This window comes from Ursus arctos, unplaced genomic scaffold, assembly GCF_023065955.2.
Source record: "Ursus arctos isolate Adak ecotype North America unplaced genomic scaffold, UrsArc2.0 scaffold_33, whole genome shotgun sequence".
NCBI lineage: Eukaryota > Metazoa > Chordata > Mammalia > Carnivora > Ursidae > Ursus > Ursus arctos.
The window spans coordinates 13,250,390-13,274,292 of NW_026623019.1; the positions used below are offsets into that span (position 1 = coordinate 13,250,390).

General features: G+C 40.6%; 1 protein-coding gene across 1 annotated transcript in view; it reads left to right on the forward strand.

Annotated features, from left to right (window-relative positions):
• TMC1 (transmembrane channel like 1) overlaps positions 1 to 23,903 on the forward strand; it is a 360,874-nt gene that overhangs the window by 220,112 nt on the left and 116,859 nt on the right. The window contains exons 7-10 of the mRNA XM_044391257.3: positions 2,316 to 2,478; positions 3,827 to 3,958; positions 5,771 to 5,920; positions 8,385 to 8,547. Coding sequence (XP_044247192.1) covers positions 8,532 to 8,547 — 16 coding nt within the window. The 5' untranslated portion in view covers positions 2,316 to 2,478; positions 3,827 to 3,958; positions 5,771 to 5,920; positions 8,385 to 8,531. The remainder of the gene's footprint in view (positions 1 to 2,315; positions 2,479 to 3,826; positions 3,959 to 5,770; positions 5,921 to 8,384; positions 8,548 to 23,903) is intronic.

Here is a 23,903-nt window from a genome sequence, read left to right on the forward strand (position 1 = left end):
ATAGGACAGTTCCATCAACCCCCAAAGTTCCCTCCGCCTCTTGCGGTCAGTTTCTCCAGCTTCTGAACTGCTGATATGTCTTCTGTCTTTATAGTTTTGCCTTTTCCGGAATGTCATAGAAATGGAATCATATAGCATGTAGTCTTTGAAGACAGGTTTCTCTCACTTAGCTTAAAGCATTTGAGATTTATCCACGTTGTTGTGTGTATTTGGGTGGTTTTTATCTAATTTTCAAAGGAATTTTTCCTTCCTTCCTTCCTTCCTTCCTTCCTTCCTTCCTTCCTTCCTTCTCTTCTTCGCTCCTCTATTCTTCCTTTTCTCTTCCCTTCTTCCTTTCTCTCTCTCCTTTTGAATATCAATTGTACCAAAGTGGGTTAATCTTGATATTTGTCTCCTAATACACCGTTATTGACTGATGCATGACTTTTGTTTTAATAGCTTTATTGAGAGGAAGTCTATACACGATAAACTGCACACACTCGTGCAACTTCAAAACTAGATGGATGAAAACTAGCACGACCACCGTCACTGCGTTTTCTAGAATTTCACATAAATGAAATAATATAGCAGGTGCTCTTTTTTCGTCTAGCTTCTTTCGCTCAGCACAATCATTTTGGAATGCATACATGCTATTGTGTGTACTGGGAGTTTATTCTTTATCATTGTCAAGTAGCATTCCATCGTAAGGATCCATTGCAGTTTCTCTATTCACTGGTTGTTGGACACTTGGGTCTTTTCCAGTTTTGGTTGCTGTAATCATTCATGTAAATGCCTTCATTTCTCTTGGGGACATATGCCTTCATTTCTCTTGGGTAAATATCTTAGAGTGGAATAGCTGTGTCATAAGGTAGATGTCTTTAACTTCTTAAGAAGTTGCCAGACTCTTTTCCAAAGTATATACCATTTCACAAGCCCACCAGCTGTGTATGAGAGTGCTGTTTCTTCCTCACCCAACCCTCAGTATAGCCAGGTTTTAAAACTTTAACCATTTTAATAAATGTGTAATTGTATCTCCCTGTGGTTTTAATTGCATTTCCCTAATGACTAATGATGTCAAGTGTCTCTTCTTGTGCTGATTTGCCATCATTATCTTCTTTGGGGAAATACCCATTTAAGTCTTTTGCACATTTTTTATTGGGTTGTTTTCTTATTATTAACTTTTGAGGGCATATATTCTATTTTTTATTCTGATTATGAGTCCTTTTTCAGATATGATTTGCAAATATTTCTCCCAGTCTGTGATTATCTTTTCAGTGTCTTAATGGGGTCTTTTGAAGAGCAGACACTTATACTTTTAATAAAGTCCAATTTATAAATCTGTTCTTTTATCGATTGAGCATTTGGTGTTACCTCAAAAAGAAATTCTGCCTAGTCTATAGTCTTCTATGTTTTCCTCTAGACTTTTTTATATTTTTAGGTTTTACACTGGGTCGTCCATTTTGAGTTACTTTTTGTATACAGTAGAAGATGCAGATTGAAATTCTTTTTTTTTAATGTATGTATATCCAATTGTTCCGACATCATTTATTGAAAAGACTGTTGTTTCTCCACCAAATTGTCTTTACACCTTTGTTGAAAATCCTTTGACCATATATGGATGAGTTTATTTCTCATTTCTCTCTTCTGTTCCAGATGCTTTGGATAGCCTGTTGGCTTCCTGAGTTCCTTCTTTGTCTTGGGTGTTTCCCACAGTCTCTACCCATTCCCGGTACTTGTCAGTTTCCCACAGATCAGCAATATACTCCCCACATCAGAAATGTCTTGTCTTATGACTGGCTTCAGGATAAGTATACCAGATACTGGGGGGTGGACTGAGGTATCTTGGATTTCATTCCTACAGTGAATGTGGCCTGATCAGGGCCTTCAAAGACAAGGCAAACAAATATAGTCAGGAAGGTCCCTTTGGCACTGCGTTCCCCCCATGAGAATACGAGGTTTTTATCTCTCCAGTATAAGAGAACATAGTGGGCATTGACATCCTATAGTCAAACTCTGCAAACTTCTATCAGTGAATTTGCCTTTGGGTAAGAGTAATCAAACCAGTACTAAGGGGAAATGCCAACTGGGAACCCCATCTAAGAGTGGTAGCTATCAAGCAATATAAATTGCCTGCGGGCATAAAGGAATAGGAGAAACTATCTGAGAACTGCATTGAATAGGTATTGTACGCCCTGCCCATAGTGTTTTCAGTAGCCCAGTATGGCTGGTAAAAGAAGCCAGACGGCTCATGGCAGTTGACTGTGGACTACCGAGAAATTAAACAAGGCGATGACCCCATCAAACAGCTGTGCCCTACATTGTATTTGTGATTCCAGAAGGCACTGTGGCAGAAACAACAGAAGGAGAGAGTGCCCCTAGGATTTTGGTCCCAGCTTTGGAAGGGGCAGAAACCTGATATACTCTCATAGAGGACAGCTCCTAGCTGCGTCCACAGCACTCCTCCAGGTAAAGCCTCTCATGGAGTAACAGCAAGTCATGGTAAGAACTTTCTTCCCTCAAGGGATGGGCTGAAAATATGTCCCATTGACCCTCTGCTATGGATCAAACTCCCACTTTGATTGAGTCCATGCCTATTTGCAGCAGAAGGGCACCCTGTCCACTAGCTCACTGTCTCTAGAAATTCAGGCACTACTGGGCCCTGTTGAGTATGTAGATCTTCTAAATGCCCCTGCGGACAGACAAGGAGGGAACTTCCCCTGATGCCAAGTATACAAATGGGTCTAGCAGGGGTAAACTACCCACTTGCACTGCAGTCACTATTCAGCTCAACACTGACACCATCTGGATGGAAACAGGAATGAATCACAGCAGCCAGTAGGCTGGACTGAGAGCAGTTTGGTTGGTGATTGATTACTCATGCAGCCTGGCCATTAGCCCTTTTCACTCATAGTTGGGCTATTTAAAAAAGATTAACCTTATGACTTGGACAATGGGAAGCCAGGGGGTATATGATCATGAATAAGTCCTTGCAGGGGCAGGATACGTGGAAAGACATTTGGGTTTGCCTGCAAGAGCCTGAGGCAGTCCTTACTTTTCCATATTCTGTCTCCTAAGGCATTGACACACCCTGGCATTCAGGCAGCTGATGCCTTAGCTTAGGCATAAGCCCTAGTAACTAACCCTGCTGTAGATACTGCAGATGGAGTACACGGAAAGAGTAGCCACTGCAGTGCCCAGGTGGGATGGCATATAGCCAAGGACGCTTCATCGTCCTTGACATACAATGACTTGGTCAATGCAATGTCAGCATGTCCTGTGTGATCTGAACAATGCCCAAGGCCACTAACAAAGGAGCCTGGTGTGTGTGTGGGGGGGGGGGGTGTCATCCACTGGAGTTCTCAACCAGTAAGGGATTGGCAAATTGATTGTATTGGCCCCCTGCCTCCTAGTAAGGGTCCTAAATATGCCTTGGTCTCTGAGTATGACTTGTTTGGCCTAACCCAACTTTCCCCTTTTGCCACTCGAGCCAGGCTGCCACCACTAGGGGATTAGAGAAACTGAGACCATGCACGGATACCCTTGCTGAATAGATAATGATCAAGGGTCACATTTTAAGGGTCATGATGTGCAAGACTGGGCAAAAGAACGTGACATTGAACAAAGATTCCATTGTCCCTATAACCACAGGGAGCAGGTTTGGTAGAAAGGAAAAGGCACGGTAAAGCAGCAGATTAAATTACCATTAGGTAAAACCACCTTGGCTGGGCAAACTAAAGTATTATCCCAGGCTTTGATACATTTGAATGATCAACTGGTAGGTCCTGTTGTCCTATCTGCCAGACTGGGGACACCTGCTGAAAGACATAACATTATAAATGTATGGAAGTTGCAGGTGACAGTCACTGCTTCGACTCTCACTGTGAATCAACACACCATGCTGCTGAAAACTCCACACCCCTTCACGCCAGGGAGAGATACTATCTACTGGAATCTGCCATAGGACATCCCACCTGGATGGGTGAGTTACTTTGTATCTCTGAGTGAGGAGGAATTACTCAATCTCTACCGGGATCCCATTGTCCTGCTGCAAATTGGACCTATTAAAACACACCCTACCTGGAATCCAACATGTACCTTTGAAGGAAGGGAAAAAGATGGGGGTCCTAGTCTGGCATATCCCACCCCCAGTCCACAGTGCTGTCTTCTATGACCAACACGCATGGTCAAGTTCCTAAAGCTACAAGTCCCAACATTAACTTCTAAGAATCAGGCCACAAGTGTAATTCTTATAGAAGGGAAAGACCGTCCCCTACCAGTTCATACTAAGTATCTGTCTTTTTGACCTTAAACTTCTGCTGCTCCTGTGATATCCAGTCATGGGCACCTGATAGAAATATCTTTCTACAGTGGGCCCACTTGTATGCCCAACAAAGGAAACAGTCTAACTGCTGGATATGTGGGCAGGTGCCCCTCTCTAGCTCTGCAGGCCTGGTATGGTGGGTATCACCCCTCCACGTTGGGGATTGGAAGGTCCTAAGGCAGTACATTAAGGGAGAATAAGCTAAGGATTGTCATTCTTAATTCATGGTATTATTGATAGTGACCCAAACACCTGGCTTGTGGCATGTGCTGTTAATAACATTGGGCATGGGTATCTTTTTCTGTCGATCAGACTACACAGGCAGCCTATCAAACTGCTCACCAGAAGGGTCCTAAAAATACCACCATCAGAGCCATGGGTGCTACACTCAAATTTGGGATGGGTTCATGTGGCTTACCCTGAGTTTTGAACATTTGAGCACTCGTGCCCTCCTATGTTGAGAACAGAAAAACCACTTTAAACAGAGCCCACCCAGTGGTACCAGGGATATAGGATGAATTCACCAGAGCCATGCAGTCATTCTGTCACATTAAAGGATATTGGCTGGTTTGGTAATGACTGGATCACACTGCTCAGGTATTTATCGGGTAGCCCCATATGGGTCCCTGTGGTTGTGTGGCACAAATCTTTGGACATGGCTTTCATCCAGGTGGTTGGGCTGCCACACCCTGGGTTTTCCCTGGACACAAGGGCTAATCTACCTGACAACAACAAGAGTTGCCAACTTTGCTCTCCTCAAGGCCCGATGGTCATGTTCTGTTTTCCACTGGTACAATCATCTGGCCACCATCTTTATTCCCTAGATTGACCTAGACAACATGATGGTACAGATAGCAGCCCTTACTAAATTCACCCCACAAGCCTTATGTGAGAGCCGACAAAGCCTATCCTTACTGACCCCTGAAATGTCTCTGATGAGAAAAGCTGTCCTCTGAAAGAGGAGGCCTTGGCCATTGTTACTGCCTCACAAGGAAGCACCTGGGCCATTATCCAAGCAAAATGTCGTATGTTCATAGCTGAGCAGTCTGCTCATGTATCGTCTTTATCAAAGCACATGAGGCTACAAGCAAACACCCTGAATGATCTGACCCCCAGCTTAACAGACTTAATAAATCCATGCTTTGGATCATAGGGCTCTTGGTGGGGAAAAAAAAATTGTTACTTACTTTGGAAATCATTGTCTTAATCTGTGTATCTTCATCTGTGGTATCTGCCTCCGATATAACGAGTCACCTCCATGCTAACAAACCCCCAGCTGCCCATTCAGGGCTCCTTGTGAAAGAGGGGAAATATTTAAGATCCCAAGAGCCAGTCATGAGGGGTGGGGTGTCGGAGGAGGTCAGCCAGAGGACGTGACTGCCAGTTGACCCTCAAGCTGCCCCCTGGCAATTGGAGGCTCCCTTCCCCCTCCCCTATCTATGCAACATACACTCTACCCGCCATTCCCAGGGCTGGAGCTGTTTCCAAGGACACAGCCTCGAGAGAGCAACGCGTTGTTGAGACCATTTGAACCCCAGTAAAGCCTCCGTATGAACTGTGAAGATTCTGGCGGGCGCGTGCAGAGATTTACTTGTCCCGAGGTCGCCCAAGACAGGCCTCGTAAGTACATTCCCTTGTTTTTTAAAACTGCCAGCTACTGGGGCACCTGGGTGGTTCAGTCCATTAAGCATCTGTCTTGGGCTCTGGTCATGATCTCAGGGTCCTGGGATCGAGCTCCTAGTTGGGTTCCCTGCTCAGCAGGGATCTGCTTCTCCCCCTCTCTCTCTGCTCCTTCTTTTTTTTTTTTTTTTTTTTTTTTTTTTTTTTTTAAAGATTTTATTTATTTATTTGACAGAGATAGAGACAGCCAGCGAGAGAGGGAACACAAGCAGGGGGAGTGGGAGAGGAAGAAGCAGGCTCCTAGCAGAGGAGCCTGATGTGGGGCTCGATCCCATAACGCCGGGATCACGCCCTGAGCCGAAGGCAGACGCCCAACCGCTGTGCCACCCAGGCGCCCCAACTCTCTGCTCCTTCTCTCCCGCATCCCCACCCCTGCCCCAGCTCATGCTTGCTTTCTCTCTCTCTCAAAAAATAAATGGAATCTTAAAAAAAAAAAAAACAAAAACAAAAAACTGCCACGTACTTATCTTCAGTGTCCTGCCTCTTTCTTCCATCTCACCTGCCCCTCCGTGGACCTGGACCTGCTTCAAGTTCACCCCGAAGAAACTCCAAGGTTTCAGACCAACATACCCACACCATTAGTGGTCTTTATTTGTGTTTCTGTAGATAAGATCAGGCCTTTCTTCGTAAGTATGTTGGCTATATGTTTCCTTCTTTTGTGAAATAACCTTTTACGTTTTTGTTCATTTTTTTTTTCCCTTGGGTTACAAGCTATTTTATATTTTTATATGTGAAATGTTTGTTCAAATCTTTTGTCATTATTTTTTTCCCTTTTGGGGTGCATGTTTTCTTGTTGAAAGATAGAGGTTCTTTGTTTTTTGTACTCTTATTTTTTTATACTCTTATGAAGTGCTGTGTGAGATGTAAATCTACTTTGGTTTCTTTGAAACATCTTTTGGTGAATAGAATTTTTTTTATTTTAAAGTAGTTGACTCCATCTATTAATGTTATAATTTCTGTCTTTAATATTTTGTTTAGTTTTTTTGGATAATTTTCTGGATACAAGGCTTACAGAACATCTTTTGTTATTTTACTCATAAATATATGATGGTTTTTATTAGCATAATGTTTAGAGTTATTTTATATATTCATATTTAATATAAATTAAATTACATATTATTCTCACTCTAGGTTATATGTCCAACGACTTACAATAATGTTTCTTGATGTCTTTATAAATTCTCAAGTTGAAGAACCACTCTGGTCATCTTTATTTTTTTTTTACTTTATTTTTTAAAGATTTTATTTATTTATTTCAGAGAGAGAGAAAGACAGCACAACCATAAGCAGAGTGGGGCGGGAGAAGGAGAGAGGGGAAAAGAGAGAGAGAGCCCCATGCAGGGCTAAATTCCAGGACCTGGAGATCATGACCTGAGCCAAAGGCAGGCGCTTAACTGACTAAGCCACCCAGGCGCCCCTGGGCATCTTTAAATATAAGTTCTTGTATCAGCTATATCCTATTTTACTGTTACAGTTAAGACATGGTGTCTGAATAGGGAAAAACAAGGAGTATCATTCTTATAGAGCTTTGTTTTAAGCCATAATTTTGAGTGTGCTACACACAACTTTGACTAGAATCAATGTACTAGTCTGTATGTGCTCAAAGGGTCAGGTCTGTGCACAAATCCATTTGTGAAGCCAAAACCTACCCTGGTGTAAATGTGCCATGGGGATCCATTTCAAAACACTGCTTCCTCTTGCCAAGGTCAGTGGCTATCACCGAAGTAACCAGAGAATGCCAGTGTCCTCACTCTCAAAAAGGCAGCCTCTTTTGCAACATTAATTTACAGCACTTTCTGTCCCTTTCTTTCTTTTTAATGGTAGAAATCTTTCTTGTTTATCATTTTAAAGCAAAGAGATGACCACCTTTCAATGAGAAGTTCTGATAAAGAGAAAAGTTTTAAAATTGTGTCCAGAAAGTAGCAACTTCCTCTCACAGCCAGTTTTATTGTCCACAAGTTGAGAAAGTAAATACAATGTCTCCAGGTTTCCCCACATTGGGGGCTGATGGCTAAGCTAAGTTGAATGTTCTATAGCTTTGCATTTACACCTGAACTCCAGAGGTAGGATTATCTTGTTTATTGCCTCATTTCATTTACCAAGTACACTTGGTGGTCAGTATTTCTCAGTAAGAGTCAGTAAGAGTGCACCCACACTGCCCTCAGTATTTGTAATTCCAATAAAGCCCTAAAATGGAAGACATTCAAAACAAGGCTGGCTAGCACAAACCCACTGGGCTGAAGCCAGATTTGCTTGGAATACAGCTCACACGATCAGTTTAGTTTTATTTCAAACGTGAGCCCCAAATACAACCCCTTTGACCTGACTACTCCATCCCTAAATGGCAAACTAAACATTCATGAAAATTTAATGGTGAGGAAATTAGTACCTTCTTATGTTTCAGACTGTGAAATGGCTCCAGGGAGCACTTCCAGCGACAGGCAGAAGTGTGTGGATGTGCTGGACCAAACCTGAAACGTTTGTCCCTTCAACCCGTCATCCTTCGTTAAGTCAGCTGGCAGCTAAGACACTCTGACGGGACACCGCCACGATGCCACCCAAGAAAGGTATTTCAAAATAAAGACCTGGTTCTAGAATATTCGACCTTTCTTAGAGATTGGGAACTTTGAATAGTTTTTTTTTTTTTTTTTTCATAATTTTTCTTCCCTCTTTGGGGCTTTCCCTTTTTTTATATTTCTGTGGTTAAAGACAATTTGTGTCTTGAGAAATTGCAAAGGGCTTATCTTTTCTTTAATCTCTTCTCTTTAATGGACATATGCTTTCACTACCTAGTAAGTGCTCAAACTTACCTTTCCTTCATTTGGGGAGAGAGTGAGGGGAAGCAAAATACACTGAGGTTCAGCATAATAACTGAAACTGGGGGTTCTGTGTCCCAACAGGGACATCTTGTCAGATTGGTGGGGGGGGGGGGCGCTTTGTGAAGGTGACCAGTTCTGCTGAAGTTGGTGAATTAAAAACAGTTCCGAATTAAGTAAAGCTGAAAAGGAGAGGGAAGAGAACTAAGGCAGAGGAAGTGAAGAAAAGAGGCATAAAACCCTCCGGCGGGGGATGTATGTGAAAGGCTGAGCGATATGATGACACACATTTTTGGTTGCTGTGACTTGTCACAGGGGTACGTTTTCAGTGCCCTGGAGATGGTGTGCGGCGTGTTTGCTGTCATTCTGTGATGTTTACAGAGCTTACATTGGCTCTGTTTGCAGCCTCATTTCAGTCCCCAAAAGACAAACTGGTAGAATTTTCAACTAGGGAATAACCTGGAAATACATGTTTGCTTTTCAGCATAGAACTTCAAATCCAGATGGCCTTAGTCCTTGTCTTTCCTTCTGCCTGGCTTGTTGAATCTTAGAATGGAAAGTGGAGACAGAGAGCTCGCTTAGAGATAGTCTATTAAAGTCACTGAGCTTCAGGCTTGTGTCTGGAGAATGTGAGCAGGAGACCACTTAATAGGCTTAGTTGTTTTATTGACTTCAAACATCTGGACAGGCTTAGGAATATCATTATCAAAGTAGGTCAAAGTTTTCAAAAGACAAAAACAAAAACAGCCACTTTTTTGAGGCTTCACACGCATTTCCAAAGAAACGGTTAGAAATGGCCCAGAGATGTATATTGGCTTTTAATAGGGTGGGGTTGGTTTTCCATTAATAAGGACAGGGCTTAAATCATATTAAGATGTTCAATTTCAGCCCCTTTAGGATTTTGCAGCCTGGGGTCCTTGAGTTCCTTCGGTGGTTTTGGTAACTATGATGTTTTCAGGCTCATTTCAGATGTAACAATTCTTACAGAAACTTGCAAACTGCTCAAGGTCTCCTAAGTATCAACCATTTCGTTAAACAAGTAAGATTGGAATTGATTACTCTTGCTGTTTATTCACACTATTATTTATCACTTATTAATCTTACTGCTTTCATAACAACAGATGTTTTAAAGTTTAATCATTTTATTTTGATTGTGGATGGAATATATGTTGTTGCAGAAAATGCATAAATTTTTAAAAAGCGTATTTTAAAAAACAACAAAAACAAAGAATCCCACCACATATAGACTATTGTAGACATTTGGTTTTCTTCTTCCAGACTCTGTCTATGAAAGTTATGTTTGGTTTATATTTAACTAAATGGATACAAATTAATTGATACCCAGTGAATGCAGTTTTTAAGACAATGAATGATCTGGCTTCATAAGAAAGGAAAAGAACAATAGCATTGCCTATTTCGGTTACATAATATCATAGTATCATAAGAATTGTTTCCATTGTTGAGTGCTTATTATGTGCCAGGCTCTATATAATATGTAGTGATGAATTTCCATGACGGTTAGATGTAAAGGGATGACAGGTGATATCTTACCGTGGTGGCTACCACTTAGCTGGGAAGGGACACAGCAGGTCAACTGCGGGTGCATTGCTCAGCATGTGAAACTTCTCCAGACAGGGCACAAGGAAAAACTGTTCATGGGTAGCCTATGAAGAGATGAAGGAAGGCAAACTGATCTGCTTAGACCCTCCTGTCTCCTGTTTTCACCTCATGGAGTTAGCACATTATTGAGTTGTGTTATCTGCCCCCCGCGAGAGGGCATCCCTGTAAGATGCCAGACCCAACACTCCGTGGTGTGCTCTTCCACTCAAGTCTGGAAGTGGCAGAGATCCTAACACTCTGGGCCTGCAGGTGGTCGACTCTGCTGTGTGCTTGGCACTTCAGGGGCAGGTGATTGGTTGGGACTGGGATGCTGTTGGAGCCGTAGGAAGGAAGAAAGCATTGGAAGGAATTTGATGAGGTACATGAGGTTGGTGTCTGGCACAGAAAGGAAGGATTCCAAAAACACTTAGAATATGGAAATACTAGTACTTGGTGAGAGTGAATGTGGGATGATGAGGGAGAGGGGGGTGTCAAAAATGGCTCTCATGGTTCTGGGTTTGACAACAGAGTAGAAGGAAATTCCAATAAATAAAAGACTCTGGGGGGAAAAAAAGTTTGGTTGGGGGTATGACTTGATTATCTACGAAGTATTTTTTGGTGATAGTGATTTTGGCAACATCTGGGAATTCGAAGTTCCTAGAATCACATAACTTCCCAGGAAGAGTGGAGAGCATAGCAAGGAAAGATAGCCAACAATGGAACCCCAGGGGGACAACTTCCACATTTAGCTGTGAGTAGAGGAGGAAAAGCCCACGGAAGAAACAGAAAGGATGGGCCAGAGGGATAAGAGGAGATCCTGCAGAGAAGAGAGTCACGGAAGCCAAGGGAGTGGAGAGTTCCCAGGAGGAGGGCTGATGGTCAATTAAGAACATCAGTATATTGCAAAGAAATACCTTGCAATGCAGACTAACCTTTTGTAAAAATGATGATGATCCTGGATTGTAATTTAAAACGTAATCATGTTGATCTCTTCTCTCTCTGTCTTTGTTTAGAACAGATTAACAAATTATTAACTAGAAAAGCCCTTAGAAATTTTTCTTCAGCCCATGAATAGATTCTGTTATTTATAGATAGAAGCTAAAATAGTGCTACTAAATGGCTTAAATGAATTAATGCTTGTAAACCCTGAAATGACATGCAAAATGAAGGTGGTGACCATTGTCTCCTCGTTATACTATTGTCTGGTCAGATGCTTTCCCCCCCAACAATGTAAAGATAAACCTCAGCTCTGCCTGTACAAAATCTTCAAGGTTTTAATTTGTTATGCTCACATGGATGATGTTTTACTTTATTTAAAGATGGATAGATAGCATTTCCTAAAGAGATAAATAATACATATGGAAGTGTTGGAATTATAAATTATCATAGAAATACTTTCTATTAATTCATTTATTTATTCGGTCACTTCAACAAACAACTTATTTTTTTTTATGTGCTCTGAGAAGAATGTGATGGAGCAGAGTCGTCCTTCTCAAAGAGTTTATGGATAATATATTCAGGGCAGTACTGAACAGTTATCAGAACAAAACCAGAATCAAAACATTGCTTTATGAGTCTGCCTTCGGCTCAGGGCATGATCCCAGGGTCCTGGGATTGAGCCCCACATTGGGCTCCCTGATCCACTGGGAGCCTGCTTCTTCCTCTCCCACTCCCCCTGCTTGTGTTCCCTCTCTCGCTGGCTGTCTCTCTCTCTGTCAAATAAATAAATAAAATCTTAAAAAAACAAAACGAAACAAAACATTGCTTTACGAGGTACAGAGGTCCTTTAAAAATTAGGAACATTGATGCATTTGTTTCTCACTTGGCCTGTGATTTCAGGATTTCTCTGCAATAGGCAGCACTTCCTGGGTTTGAAATGCCCATCAGTGATGACCAAGAGATGGTCTCAATGATAAATTATTGACACTTTTTTATTTCCACTTCTTTAATTCCATTTTAAAAACCAGCCTTGTTGAGATACAATGTACACACAATAAACTGTACACATTAAAAATGTACAATTTAACAAGCTTTGACAAATACATACATAGAACTATAATGACCAACACAATCAAGACTTCTGCCCCTCCCAAATGTTCCTTAGTTCTCTTTGGCATAAATCCATACATTACACCCCCCACCCGCCATACACTCCACCATTGGAGCCAAGCAATTGCTGTGCTGCTTTTTGTCATGTATTTCTAGGCATTTTCTAGAATTTCATCTAATGGAAGTATGCAGTAGGTACTCTTTTGTGCCTGGCTTCTTCTGTTTAACATAATGCTTTCGAGATGTACTCACATTATTAGATATACCAATAGTTTGTTTCTTTTTATTGTTGAGTAGCATTCCTTTATTTGGGTGTACTACAGTTTGTTTATCCATTCACCTGTTGAACATTTTAATTGTTTCCAATTTGGGGTCATTATGAATAAAGCTGCTGTGAACATTTGAATACAAGTCTTGCATGAATGTATGGACTGAAATTGCTGGGGTGTATGGCAAGTGATGGATTAACTTCATAAGAATCTGCCCAATTCTTGGGGCGCCTGGGTGGCTCAGTCAGTTAAGCCTCTGCCTTCAGCTCAGGTCATGATCTTAGGGTCCTGGGACTGAGCCCCCTATTGAGCCCCCCATTGGGCTCCCTGCTCAGTAGGGAGTCTGCTTCTTCCTCCACCCCTCCCCCTCTCTCTCTGCCTCTCAGTCTCTCCCTCTGCCCCTCCCCCACTCATGTGTGTGCACATGCACATGCTCTCTCTCTCAAATAAATAAATAAAAGAATGGAAAAGAAACTACTCAATTCTTTTCCAAAGTGGCTATAGAATTTTTCATTTTCACCAGCGACGTATAAGAGTTATTGTGATCCACAGCCTCACAAAAAGTTGTTATTGCAAGTAAATCTTTTTAATTTTAGCCTTTTGACAAAGTGTGTTGTAGTAGATCCTTATGACTTTCATTTGCATTTCCCTAATGACTAATGATGTTCAGTATGTGTTACGCTATTTTCTTTCTTTTGTCCTATCTCTTCTTTGTTCTTTATTCTTTTTTCTTACCTTTTCCTGGATTAAGTATTTTTTTTTAAACCAGCCTATCTCCACTATTGGTATATTAGCTGTATCTTTTTTTGTTACTCTATTTTAGTAGGTTTATGATATGCATCTTTAGCTTATCACATTGTACCTTCAAATAATGGTATATCGCTTTAACAGATATTATAAGAAACTTAACTGTAGTATAATTTCATTTTCTCCTCTTGTATCTTTTATTGTTTTTTGTACATTTTATTTCCACATATATTATAAGCTCCACAATTCTTATTTTTGCTTTAAACATTCAATTATCTTTACAAAGAAATTTGGAAAAATAAGAAAAAAAAAGTCTTTTGTATTTACCCATATATTTACCATTTCCAGTGTTATTTCTTCCATATTTCAGATGCAATTTTTTTTTCATGATCATTCTTCTGCCTGAAGAATTTCCTTTAGTATGTCTTGTAGGACAGGTCTGTGGGCAATGAATCCTCTCAAGAATTCACATGTCGGAAAGAGTCTTTACCTTAATATTTGAAAGATATTTCTTGGTGAGAATAGAATTCTAGGTTGATAATGTTTTTTCCTTTTTCTTTTGTTTGTTTGTTCTTCCTTTCAATGCTTTAAAACTTTCTCTCTTTGAACACCTGGGTGGCGCAGTCGGTTGAGCGTCTGCTTTCAGCTTAGGTCGTGATCCCAGGGTCCTGGGATCGAGTCCTGCATCAAGTTCCTTGCTCAGAGGGAAGCTTCTTTCTCCCTCTGCCTGCTGCTCCCCCTGCTTGTGCTCTCTCTCTCTCTGACAAACAAATAAATAAAATCTTTAAAAGAAAAAAAAAATAAAAGTTTCTCTCTTTCATAGTTTCTGATGAGACATCTGTGATCATTCTTAATCTCCTGTCACTTTGGTCTGTCTGCTTTTATGGTATTCTCACTATTAGTGTTCATTCTGCCAATTTGTTTATGCTGTGTCTTGGTATAATTTTATTCATCTCTTTTTCTGTTTGGAGTTCACTGAGATTTTTGGGCTTTTGGTGTATAGTTGCAATAAAAAAAATTTTTTTTAAGAGAGAGAGAGAGAGAAAGCATGAGTGGTGGGGGGTGGGGGAAGAAGGAGAGGGAGAAAGAGAATCCCAAGCAGGCTCTGTGCCCAGCACAGAGTCCAACACGGGGCTCAATCCTACGGCCTTGAGATTACAACTCAAGCTGAAATCAAGAGTCAGAAACCCAACTGACTGAGCCACCCAGGTGCCCCAGTTGGTATCAAATTTTTAAAACATTTTTGGCCATTATTTCCTCACTTTTTTCTGACTCCCTCTTCTGGAACTTCAATTACATATATTTTAGATAATTGAATTTCATCTCACAGGTCAGAGATGCTCTTCCTTTTTTTTTTTTTTTTTAATCTTCTATTTTGCTTTTTTCATTTTGGGTAAAATCTCTATCTTCAGATTTGATGTTCTTGTCTTCATCAATGTCCAATCCACTGTTCATCTCATCTAGTGTATTTCTCACTTCAGATATCCTATTTTTCATCTCTAGAATTTGATTTGTATTTTTATAGTATTTTTTATTTTTCACATCATGTTCTTAAGCACATGGGGTGTATTTATAGTAGCTGGTTTACTGTTAATGTCTACTAATTCTATCATCTCTGACATTTCCGGCATTTCTGTGTTTATTGATTCTTTTGGTTGCTCTGGTTGGGAGGTATTAATTTCCCAACTTCTTTGTCTGCCTGGTAATTATTTTATTTGCTGTTGGAGATGTTGAATTTTACATTTTTGCGTCCTGGATTTTTTGGCATTCCTTTAAATATTGTTGATTTATATTCTGGGATGCAGTTAAGTTACTTTGAATTAGCTAGCTACTTTTGAGACTTGATCTTAAGCTCTGTTAGGGTGAGCTCAGAGTAGATTTAACTTGGTCTATGCAATAACTTTCTGAGGGCTCTAACCAATGCTCCATGAGCTGGGAGCTTTCTCCTGTCTGACTAGTGGAAAACCTGAACTATTCGTGTCTCTTATGAGCTCCAGAGATGATGATGATGATGATGATGATGATTCTTCTTCTTCTTCTTCTTCTTCTTCTTCTTCTTCTTCTTCTTCTTCTTTTAAGATTTTACTTGTTTATTTGACAGAGAGAGAGCAGACAAGCAGGGGGAGCAGCAGAGGGAGAGAGAGAAGCAGGCTCTCAGCTGAGCAGTGAGCCCAATGTGGGACTTGATCCCAGGACCCTGGGATCATGATGTGAGCTGAAGACAGATGCTCAACCAACTGAGCGACCCAGACTCCCCTTCCAGAAATTATTCTGCCTACTCTTTTCTTTCTGGTATTTCACCTCACACATTCTAGCTGCTGTGGGCTCCCTGAAAACAGAACTATGTCCCCACAGCTCAGTGAGACCAGAAGCCTCTGTTTGGGTCCCCCCCCCCCCCCCCCGTGTTGCAGCCTAGAAACTCCTTAGGCAAAGTGATCAGGCAATGTCAGGGCTCATCTCATTTGCTCCTGTTCTTTCATGGGTCACTGTCTTGGGCTGTCTGTTCAGCAATGTTTGAAAAGAGATGTTTCATTTATTTGGCTGGCTTTCTAGTTGCTTAAGGTAAGAGGGTTAATTCATTACTACTTATTTCATTGTAGCTGGAAGCAAAACCTCAGTACCATGTTTATAGTATGCTTTAATTTAATTATTTGAGGATTCCTTCTAGTTATCAAAACTTTTAGCTGATGTAAGCAGATAATTGAGAACATCTTCAAAACATCTTTCTTCTTTGGAGTAGTTCTCACGGGCCTGGTCTTTACTAAAGATATAAACTTTTAGTATCTGAGTTCCATATGCCAGTATTGATAAATATTAGGTTTATCCACATGGTATGTTCTAATGGGGGAAAAAGTTGAAATTCCACTCTTGTCTGATGTCTTTATAGGTCTTAGACAGACTTACAGAAGACTCGTGAAGTCCATAACTCTTTATTAAGTGAGAAGTTAAAAGTATGCAAACCAACATTGCCCTAGCCAATGACACATACCCCTATGAAGAAGCTGAATCTCTAAGACTTTTCCTCTTGTGACACATTCCACAATGATTGCTCCAACTCAGACATTTATCCCTAATACTAACTAAATATCTCATGTTAGTATGTGAGAATTCTTCCTCTTCGTCTGGTTGTGGTATGGAGAGAAGTCAGTTCCCATCAATGCAGACATTCATAACAAATTATTAAATTGTTCTTTTAGTCCCCCTTGTGTGAACAAACTGTGTACCTTCAATTTAGCTCATTTAACACAATATTTATTGTTTCTTGAATACAACAAAACATATGACGTCAAGAAGCTCAGAAACTTTTTGAGGGAGATGAGACAAAGACAGAAAATGTTAAAAAACAGTATAAGACCGTAATGAGAAAGATGTTTGGAAGCAGGATATGAAGTGTCAATTGAATTGTAGAGGCAATACATACTATGTGCTTCTTCTCATTTCCAACTCTTTAATCTTCTTTTATGGCTCTCTAGTGAACATTCTTCAGTTTATTCCGACCATTCCTTCGCTGCCGAGCTGAAACATTCTGAAGGTATGAATTTGATGAGTTCTGAGTATGTTTAGATGATTACTTCAGTGTCTGACTGTAGAGTTCTGTTTACGCGTCCCAGACCTGCACTTGTTCTTATCAGCATGTCATAGTAGTATCTCTTAGCAGTGTGGGTAGTGGGACAAATGTTGGAATCACGCAGGCCCAGATTTGGGTCTTTGCTACCTTTGCAGCCTTTAGATCTTGGGAGGGTGTATTAGTTAAGGGCAATTTTGTTGAAGATGACATGTTCCAGCTTAGCTAGCTCAAGCTACAAGATAGCAGGGGGTGACTCATGGAGCCCAAAGGCAGGAATGAAGTGGCATCTCAAGCTCACATACGACCTGAGACTGAAGCACTCCAACCAATATGCTTCATTCTTCTTTCTGGTTGCGTATGGTCCTCTCCCTCCTATAGCAGACATGACAGGTAAGGCCAAGGCCAAGAGTGATCAAAACCTTCATTTTCTCAGCCATTGGGTGACTACACATGTGTATGTTTATGTCAGGGTACAATTCACAGAAAATGCTGGGGACGCAGTAGAAAAGTTCCCATAAAAGCAGAGTAACTGGGATAATAAAATGATGATTATTTGCCATAATGAATCATTTCACCTCTTTTAGTTCAACTAACCTACATTAGTTCAACTTACTTATATCCTCCATAGATATTAACTCTCTTCTCCCTGACTTCCTTTCCAGTTGGTTTTCATTCTCTGTCCTAGACAATTTTCTGCTAAGAGTAGACAAGATGTACTGCCCACAAATAAGAATATGTCTTGATAAAACAAGTTACATTTCCATAATTTATTAAGGCAAGGATTCATATAATACTCCTGGGCCAAATTGATGCTGTGGAAAGTAACAGAGATGGAGTGGTTTTGAAGATTCTTTACCCAAGAAGGTTGCCAGCTGGGGTGAGGACTGTATAGATACAGAGGCTGCCTATGAGGGGAACTCCTGGGGTGTCCTTTGGGTATTGCAAAAGGCCCTCAGGAAAATGCATTAACAAAGTCAAGAAACCATACTGTGAGGGTTCCCTCGGGGCAAAAGGGATGGTTTTTGAAGAACTCACAAACTTTCCCACGCAATGGCCATGGATGGCCACAACAAGACATGGTGGCCACCCAGTGTGAGTAAAGATACTTAACTTTTTGCCCTTCTAATACTCGTTCTACTATTCCAGGCAAGAACCAGAAGCTACATAGTGAGTAGAAAAGGAGGCATAGGTCGGAGAAATGGTCAAAGATACGCTTCCATTTCCTTCCCCACCTAGTTCTCCAGGCCTCAATTGTTGGCATGAGTAAGGGGAGGGGAGAAGCTTTGAATAGGCTGTGGGATTGCAGTTTGAACTTAGACTGGACTGGGTATTTTAATACCTTACTCCCAGCAAATGGGTATGACTTATCAAAGTGAGGTTGTTCTTTTAACTATAAAACCTACAGAATCTGTCTAAAATATTATCCAGGGCTGGGAAAATGAAATCCAATGGAGCCTGATTTAAGGTAGCATATATTTACCCTTTAATTAAATGATCTATACTTATTGAAGTGAATATAGTTCTGTAGATTTTGATAGAAATACTGCATTCATTCTCTGAAGGGAACTAGTTAAACCTTTAAGCAAGACAGACAAGGAATTGCTTAGCGGGTAGTATGGTTTGTCCACCATTCTCTGCGCTCCGTTCTGCCCCTGGCCTGATCTTAGCTGAGGTCTCTGGTTGTGATTCCTCCTTATTAATCTACGACCAAGAGTTCACAGTCTCTCTAACTATGAGAATGACCTCATGATGCTACAAGTCCTTTTCTACTCCTACTGTTCTGTCTTCTACCTCATGTCTGCCCTTTCTCCTGGGAGGGGAGGGTTGTCTGCATGCTGTGTAGATTGAAGAGGCCTCTCTCCCCCTTTGATGTTAATGCTATTTTCTGCTGAAAGTCTAAACTGGAAATGGGTCCCTCGTTTATGCCACACCATGATACTTTCGAGTAATAGAGAATTAAACAGCCTTTCCAGCAACAGTCACTGTCCCCCCCCCATAGACAATATTGTGTGCAAGTTAACATTACAAAGCCCAAGCCTTCACATATGGTGATTTTGTGAAATGGAATTCTCTATTTCATATATACTTCCTTTTTGCTGAACCCTGCTGACTAGCATTCAGGTCAGTTCTCCAGTTCTTAAACATCTGGTTGTTGTGAAGCAGTGACCAATACAATAAACTCTCTTCCCCCATTTCTATCCACGTTAAAAAATTTTTTTGACTCAAAGAAGGAAAGTTTTCTTGCCTTTCTGCCCTCTCCCCGAATACACAGTTTTTCAGAGCTCCAGAGTTTCTATGACTCCACACTAAAAGGATTTTGCTTATAGATATATCTCGGTAATACTCACCTGCAGAACACTTCCAAAATAAATGTATTTTACTCTTTAATATCTTCCTGGCAAGGATCTTCTTGCAAAAACATCTCCTGGACCCTGCAGGTGAGGACTTGCAAGTTTCAGTCAAAACTGTGAAGTAGCCTAGGATTCATGTCCTTCCCCGTATCACAATAATATCCTTGTGATCTAGGACCCAGTCCTCCAAAGCTCTCTGACTTCCACTTTTCATTTGATGCTTGCTTTCATGCAGGTATCTGACTAGGAAAAAATCAATAGAGTATTTTCACATTGCGGTGTAAATTATTGGTAGCTAAAAGAGTGCTTTTCAGTTTTCAGCTCTGGCTCATTTTTTACCCTTGCCTAATTCCTACAGTATCATCCCATTATGTCTCCTCCTTCATGGGAAAGCTTAGTTGGTTTTACAGTGTTGTCATGTAATGTTTAGATTTCCCAGTCTGGTATGTCATGGTCTTTTGCCATTTGAACTTAGTCTTATTTTAAGTTCATATCAAACCCGTCTGATCTACTCTCCATTTCATGCATACCGAACACATTTTTCCAACCTCTATGTTTTATATTTTTGGAGTAATCACCTTAGCCCCTCTCAATTTTTGCTCATCATTATCCTAGCCATCCTTCAAGGCTCAGTTGATGATCACCTCCTCTGTGATGTTTTTCTGGATTTCCTCAGTAAAATATAATTTCCTTCTCTTCGTATGTCCTGTGGCATTAAGTATCATCACTTCTACATTTCTCTTCTCCAAGTGCTTTGGAGTAGATGTTATTTATGTCCTTTGTGACTGGTGACCACTTTTTCCAAACCAAATATTGACATACTTGGCTGGATTTTTTTTTTCAATTGGTGAGTTTCTTTATATAATTTTTTTAAAATACATTTATGAAATTAAATTGTATTTTGTTAAGTTGTGTAGCTTGAAAAATTTCAAGATTGAGGTGAGCTTGTTGTGGCCAATTGGCTAGTTCCTAAACTGATGGTTCATGTTTGCTGGCCAACACATTATTGCCTTAGAGAAAATTTACATGAGGAAGCAGATTGCAATGCACATGTTGCTTGGAGAGCCCATGAAAAGAGTTGAGGAATATTTCAGCCAGGTCTGATGGAACATTCCAGTTTTGCCAGCAGAAACACACACACACACACACACACACACACACACACACACACACACTGGAATGGCTTGTCTTCTCCAGGATTTGGATCTCTTTAATTGGATAACATTTAATAAGCACTAACATTATTTCTTCCTTGACTTCCCATTTCCTGTGCCTCTTTTTCTGATCACTTTCTCATTTTCTCTCTTTTGACCCCTTTGTTTTTCACATGTATCGCTACTACCATTTTGGCTACTCGTTCTACATTAGGAGCCGTTCTGTCTCCTCAGGAAGGTTTTGCATGTGTCAGATCTCATCTTTTATGTTTTGGTGTTTAATAGCACTCAGAAGTTTTGGATTTTTTTCTGTTTGTTTTTTTTTTTTAATATTAGCAAGTATGGGCTCACTTAATAAGCTATATAATCAACACTTTCTTGCTTTTTTAATAAAGAAAAATAGAAAATTCTGCAATAATATATTATCGTTTGCAGAACATTTATAATCAGGACTCTTCCAGAAACTCAGGATGTATCATCCTGTCACTAATTACCCTGGAAGCTTTGGGAAAGCAGGGACATGGCAAACTTTTAATACTGTATATGTCCTTCTGCAACAAGATTAGTTAAGACCTAGTAAATACTTACTGAGTGAACGGCCCACTGTAGAGCATAAGTACAGGCATAATGAGTGAGGGAAACTACGTTTTTTAAGTCACCTCCTGAGACCTACTTTCAGGTGGGTATAAGAGGAGGTAATTGTAGTCTGGGGCCTTGCTCCCTATTCCTAGCTCATGCTTATAGGAGGCATTAGAAGAGGAGCTTGGCCTCTGGTACTATTTTCTTCTTTGGGTTAAATGGAAGCAAAGGCAGGACTTAAGGAAGTAGGTCTATTTTTAGACTCAGTGACATATTTAAATAGGTTGCAGTAGAAAGTGGTGCAAAGATATTTCACAGGTAGAATATCACATCCAGGTGCTTTAACACTGCATTCAAGTGACCTGTGATGGGATGGGTAGAAGTGTCTGTAAACTGAAATAAGTCAGCGTGAGCTCCTTTCTGGAACCCACAACTCCAGCAACAGTGACTCAGGCTGAGGGGTCAGGAGACCTGGGTGTAATGTCTAGCACCATGATGCCTCTTTAGTTTACAGACTTGGAGATTAATCTAACAACCTTCGTAGTTTTCTTCTTTTAAAAAAAAAAATCTGTCTAGTTTTTTGTTCCCCTGTAAATTTCTCCTGGTTTGTGTCTAAATGTCTATGAAGGTGCTAGATCCTCGTGAGAAAGCAGCACTGATTGCTAGGAGAGAAAGTTATCCCACTCATGAGTGAGTGACGTTTCCTTTCTCTGTGAGGAAAAATGATCTGCATAATGCTGTGTAGAAGTAGGGAACACAGCCTGAAGGTCCCTGCTGTGACCTTTGATCCTCTGCATTTCTATCTCCTCTGGATGGAGATTTGGGCTGTATGAGGGACAGAGCTGCCAACCTGCCTGAACGCTAGAGTGCAAAGATGGCAAATTGAAAAAATCGGAAATTTCAAGGGGAAAGATTTATAATAGCTACACTAAAAAGTACATTGTTTGGGAGCTATGAGAGGTCCAGGGAAGGAAAATAGAGGATCTTCTCTAAGTAGATTATGAAAGAGCCCTGCAGAAGCAGTCCTAATCTAGTCGGTTAAATCTCGACTCCCTCTGTGGCCTGTTCCTTGTTCTTCCATGTGCCTTTGCTCATATCTTCCTTCCTCTTGGAAAATTATCCTATACTAATCCAAAGGCCCCAAGACACAGGAGAAAATGTTCTAAGTCTGAGACTAGAAGGAAGTTTCTGTGTAATATCCCTTTCGTTCATTGAATGGCTTGGTTCACCCATCCATCCATCCATTCATTCATTCACTCATTCCTGTCACAAATATTGGCTGAGTGCTTACTCTTTGCCAGGGACTAAGGACAAAGAGTTGAAGATCAACCAAGGTCCTGTCTTCCTGGAGTTTACTTACTTGTGGGGAAAATAAATAGTGGATCGATGAACGATTAACTAGGTAATAGAATGCCAGATGGTGACGGTGTTAGGAAGAAAATCCAAGAAGGGTGGAAGAACTAGTGATGACATCATTTTTGGATTCTGCATTTGTCTGGCTGCTCTTACCCCCTCAATGAGATGGACTGGTGAGGGAAACTTGAGGTGCGGACTTTGACGTTAGGGCGGTGTTCCACCTCATGTCTCATCCCTACCCTCTCCCTCCAGTCTCTAAGATCTGCAGCGTAAGGCGGCTCCCTCTCTCTTTGTTGCCACTTCACTACATTGTTTGGCCCGGATGAACCAGAAACCTCTTCTTTTTTTCTCATGTTCACAGTATTGCAGAAATCTCCCATCTGTCCATGTTCCTGCTTTCCTTTTGTCTTGTGCGTCTATACCTTCTAAGATCCCTTCGCTACCACATGTAGTTGGATCTTGGGAAGTTGTAAAGACCAGCGCATCTATACAGTCCCCCACATCTAAATGGATTCATCTACTTAATCTGTTTAAAATTGAGATAACAACACAGCCATCACTCAAGGGCTGTCCTTCCTCTCTGCCAATTCTACTGTTTTTTTTAGAGATTCATTTTAACTCTCAGTGTTGTCCTCATGGAGCATCCAGTAATTTGTCAATTACAGAGTCAGTTTTTGTGCCCCGTAACAGTTCCCACAGCGATTTCTGCTTGTGTATTTCTACCCTGGTAAGCTGTCTCTGTTTCTGCCTGTCTGTCTCTCCAATTCTGGGGGCAACAGTTTTCCCTGTGAAGCTCAGTGCTCTGACGGATCTACGAAGAGTTGATTTTCAGTGTGTTCATCTTTTCTCTTATAGGATGGGAGTGATGATCGAATGGGTTAAAAATTGCATTGTTACAGTGCTAGAAACATTTTTATGTATGAAAATGGCAATAGCCTTACACTGAGTACCAATAATACTTAAAAGCATGTGAAGATGTGATTGTGATGTTACTTATAAAAAAAAGTATACATATCTTTTGAGGTGTTGAAAGGAAAATAGTACTTTATATACTTTATTGTATCACTTTTTGTAAGTATTGAATAGATTCCTGTTTATGTTTCTGTGTTCTGTTTTGTAGCCTTAAGAACTATTTTGAATATATCTGAATATACGAAACAAGAGTAAATGTCCTATGTGACATGATGCTGCATTATATATAAAACTGTACATATATTTTTAAAAAAATCTTCGTACATCTAGAGACTCGATTTAAGTTTTACATGCTCTGACCGTTTCAGCTCCTTGGAATGTCTTCCCTTTCTTGGCTTTTATCTTTGATAGTAAATATTAGGATGCTCAGTTGTATTTCACCTACAAGAACTGTTTCATTTGTGCATATCTTGTCTTCCAGCTAGGTGGGGACCTCTTGGAATGAAAAGAGAATATCTTGCTC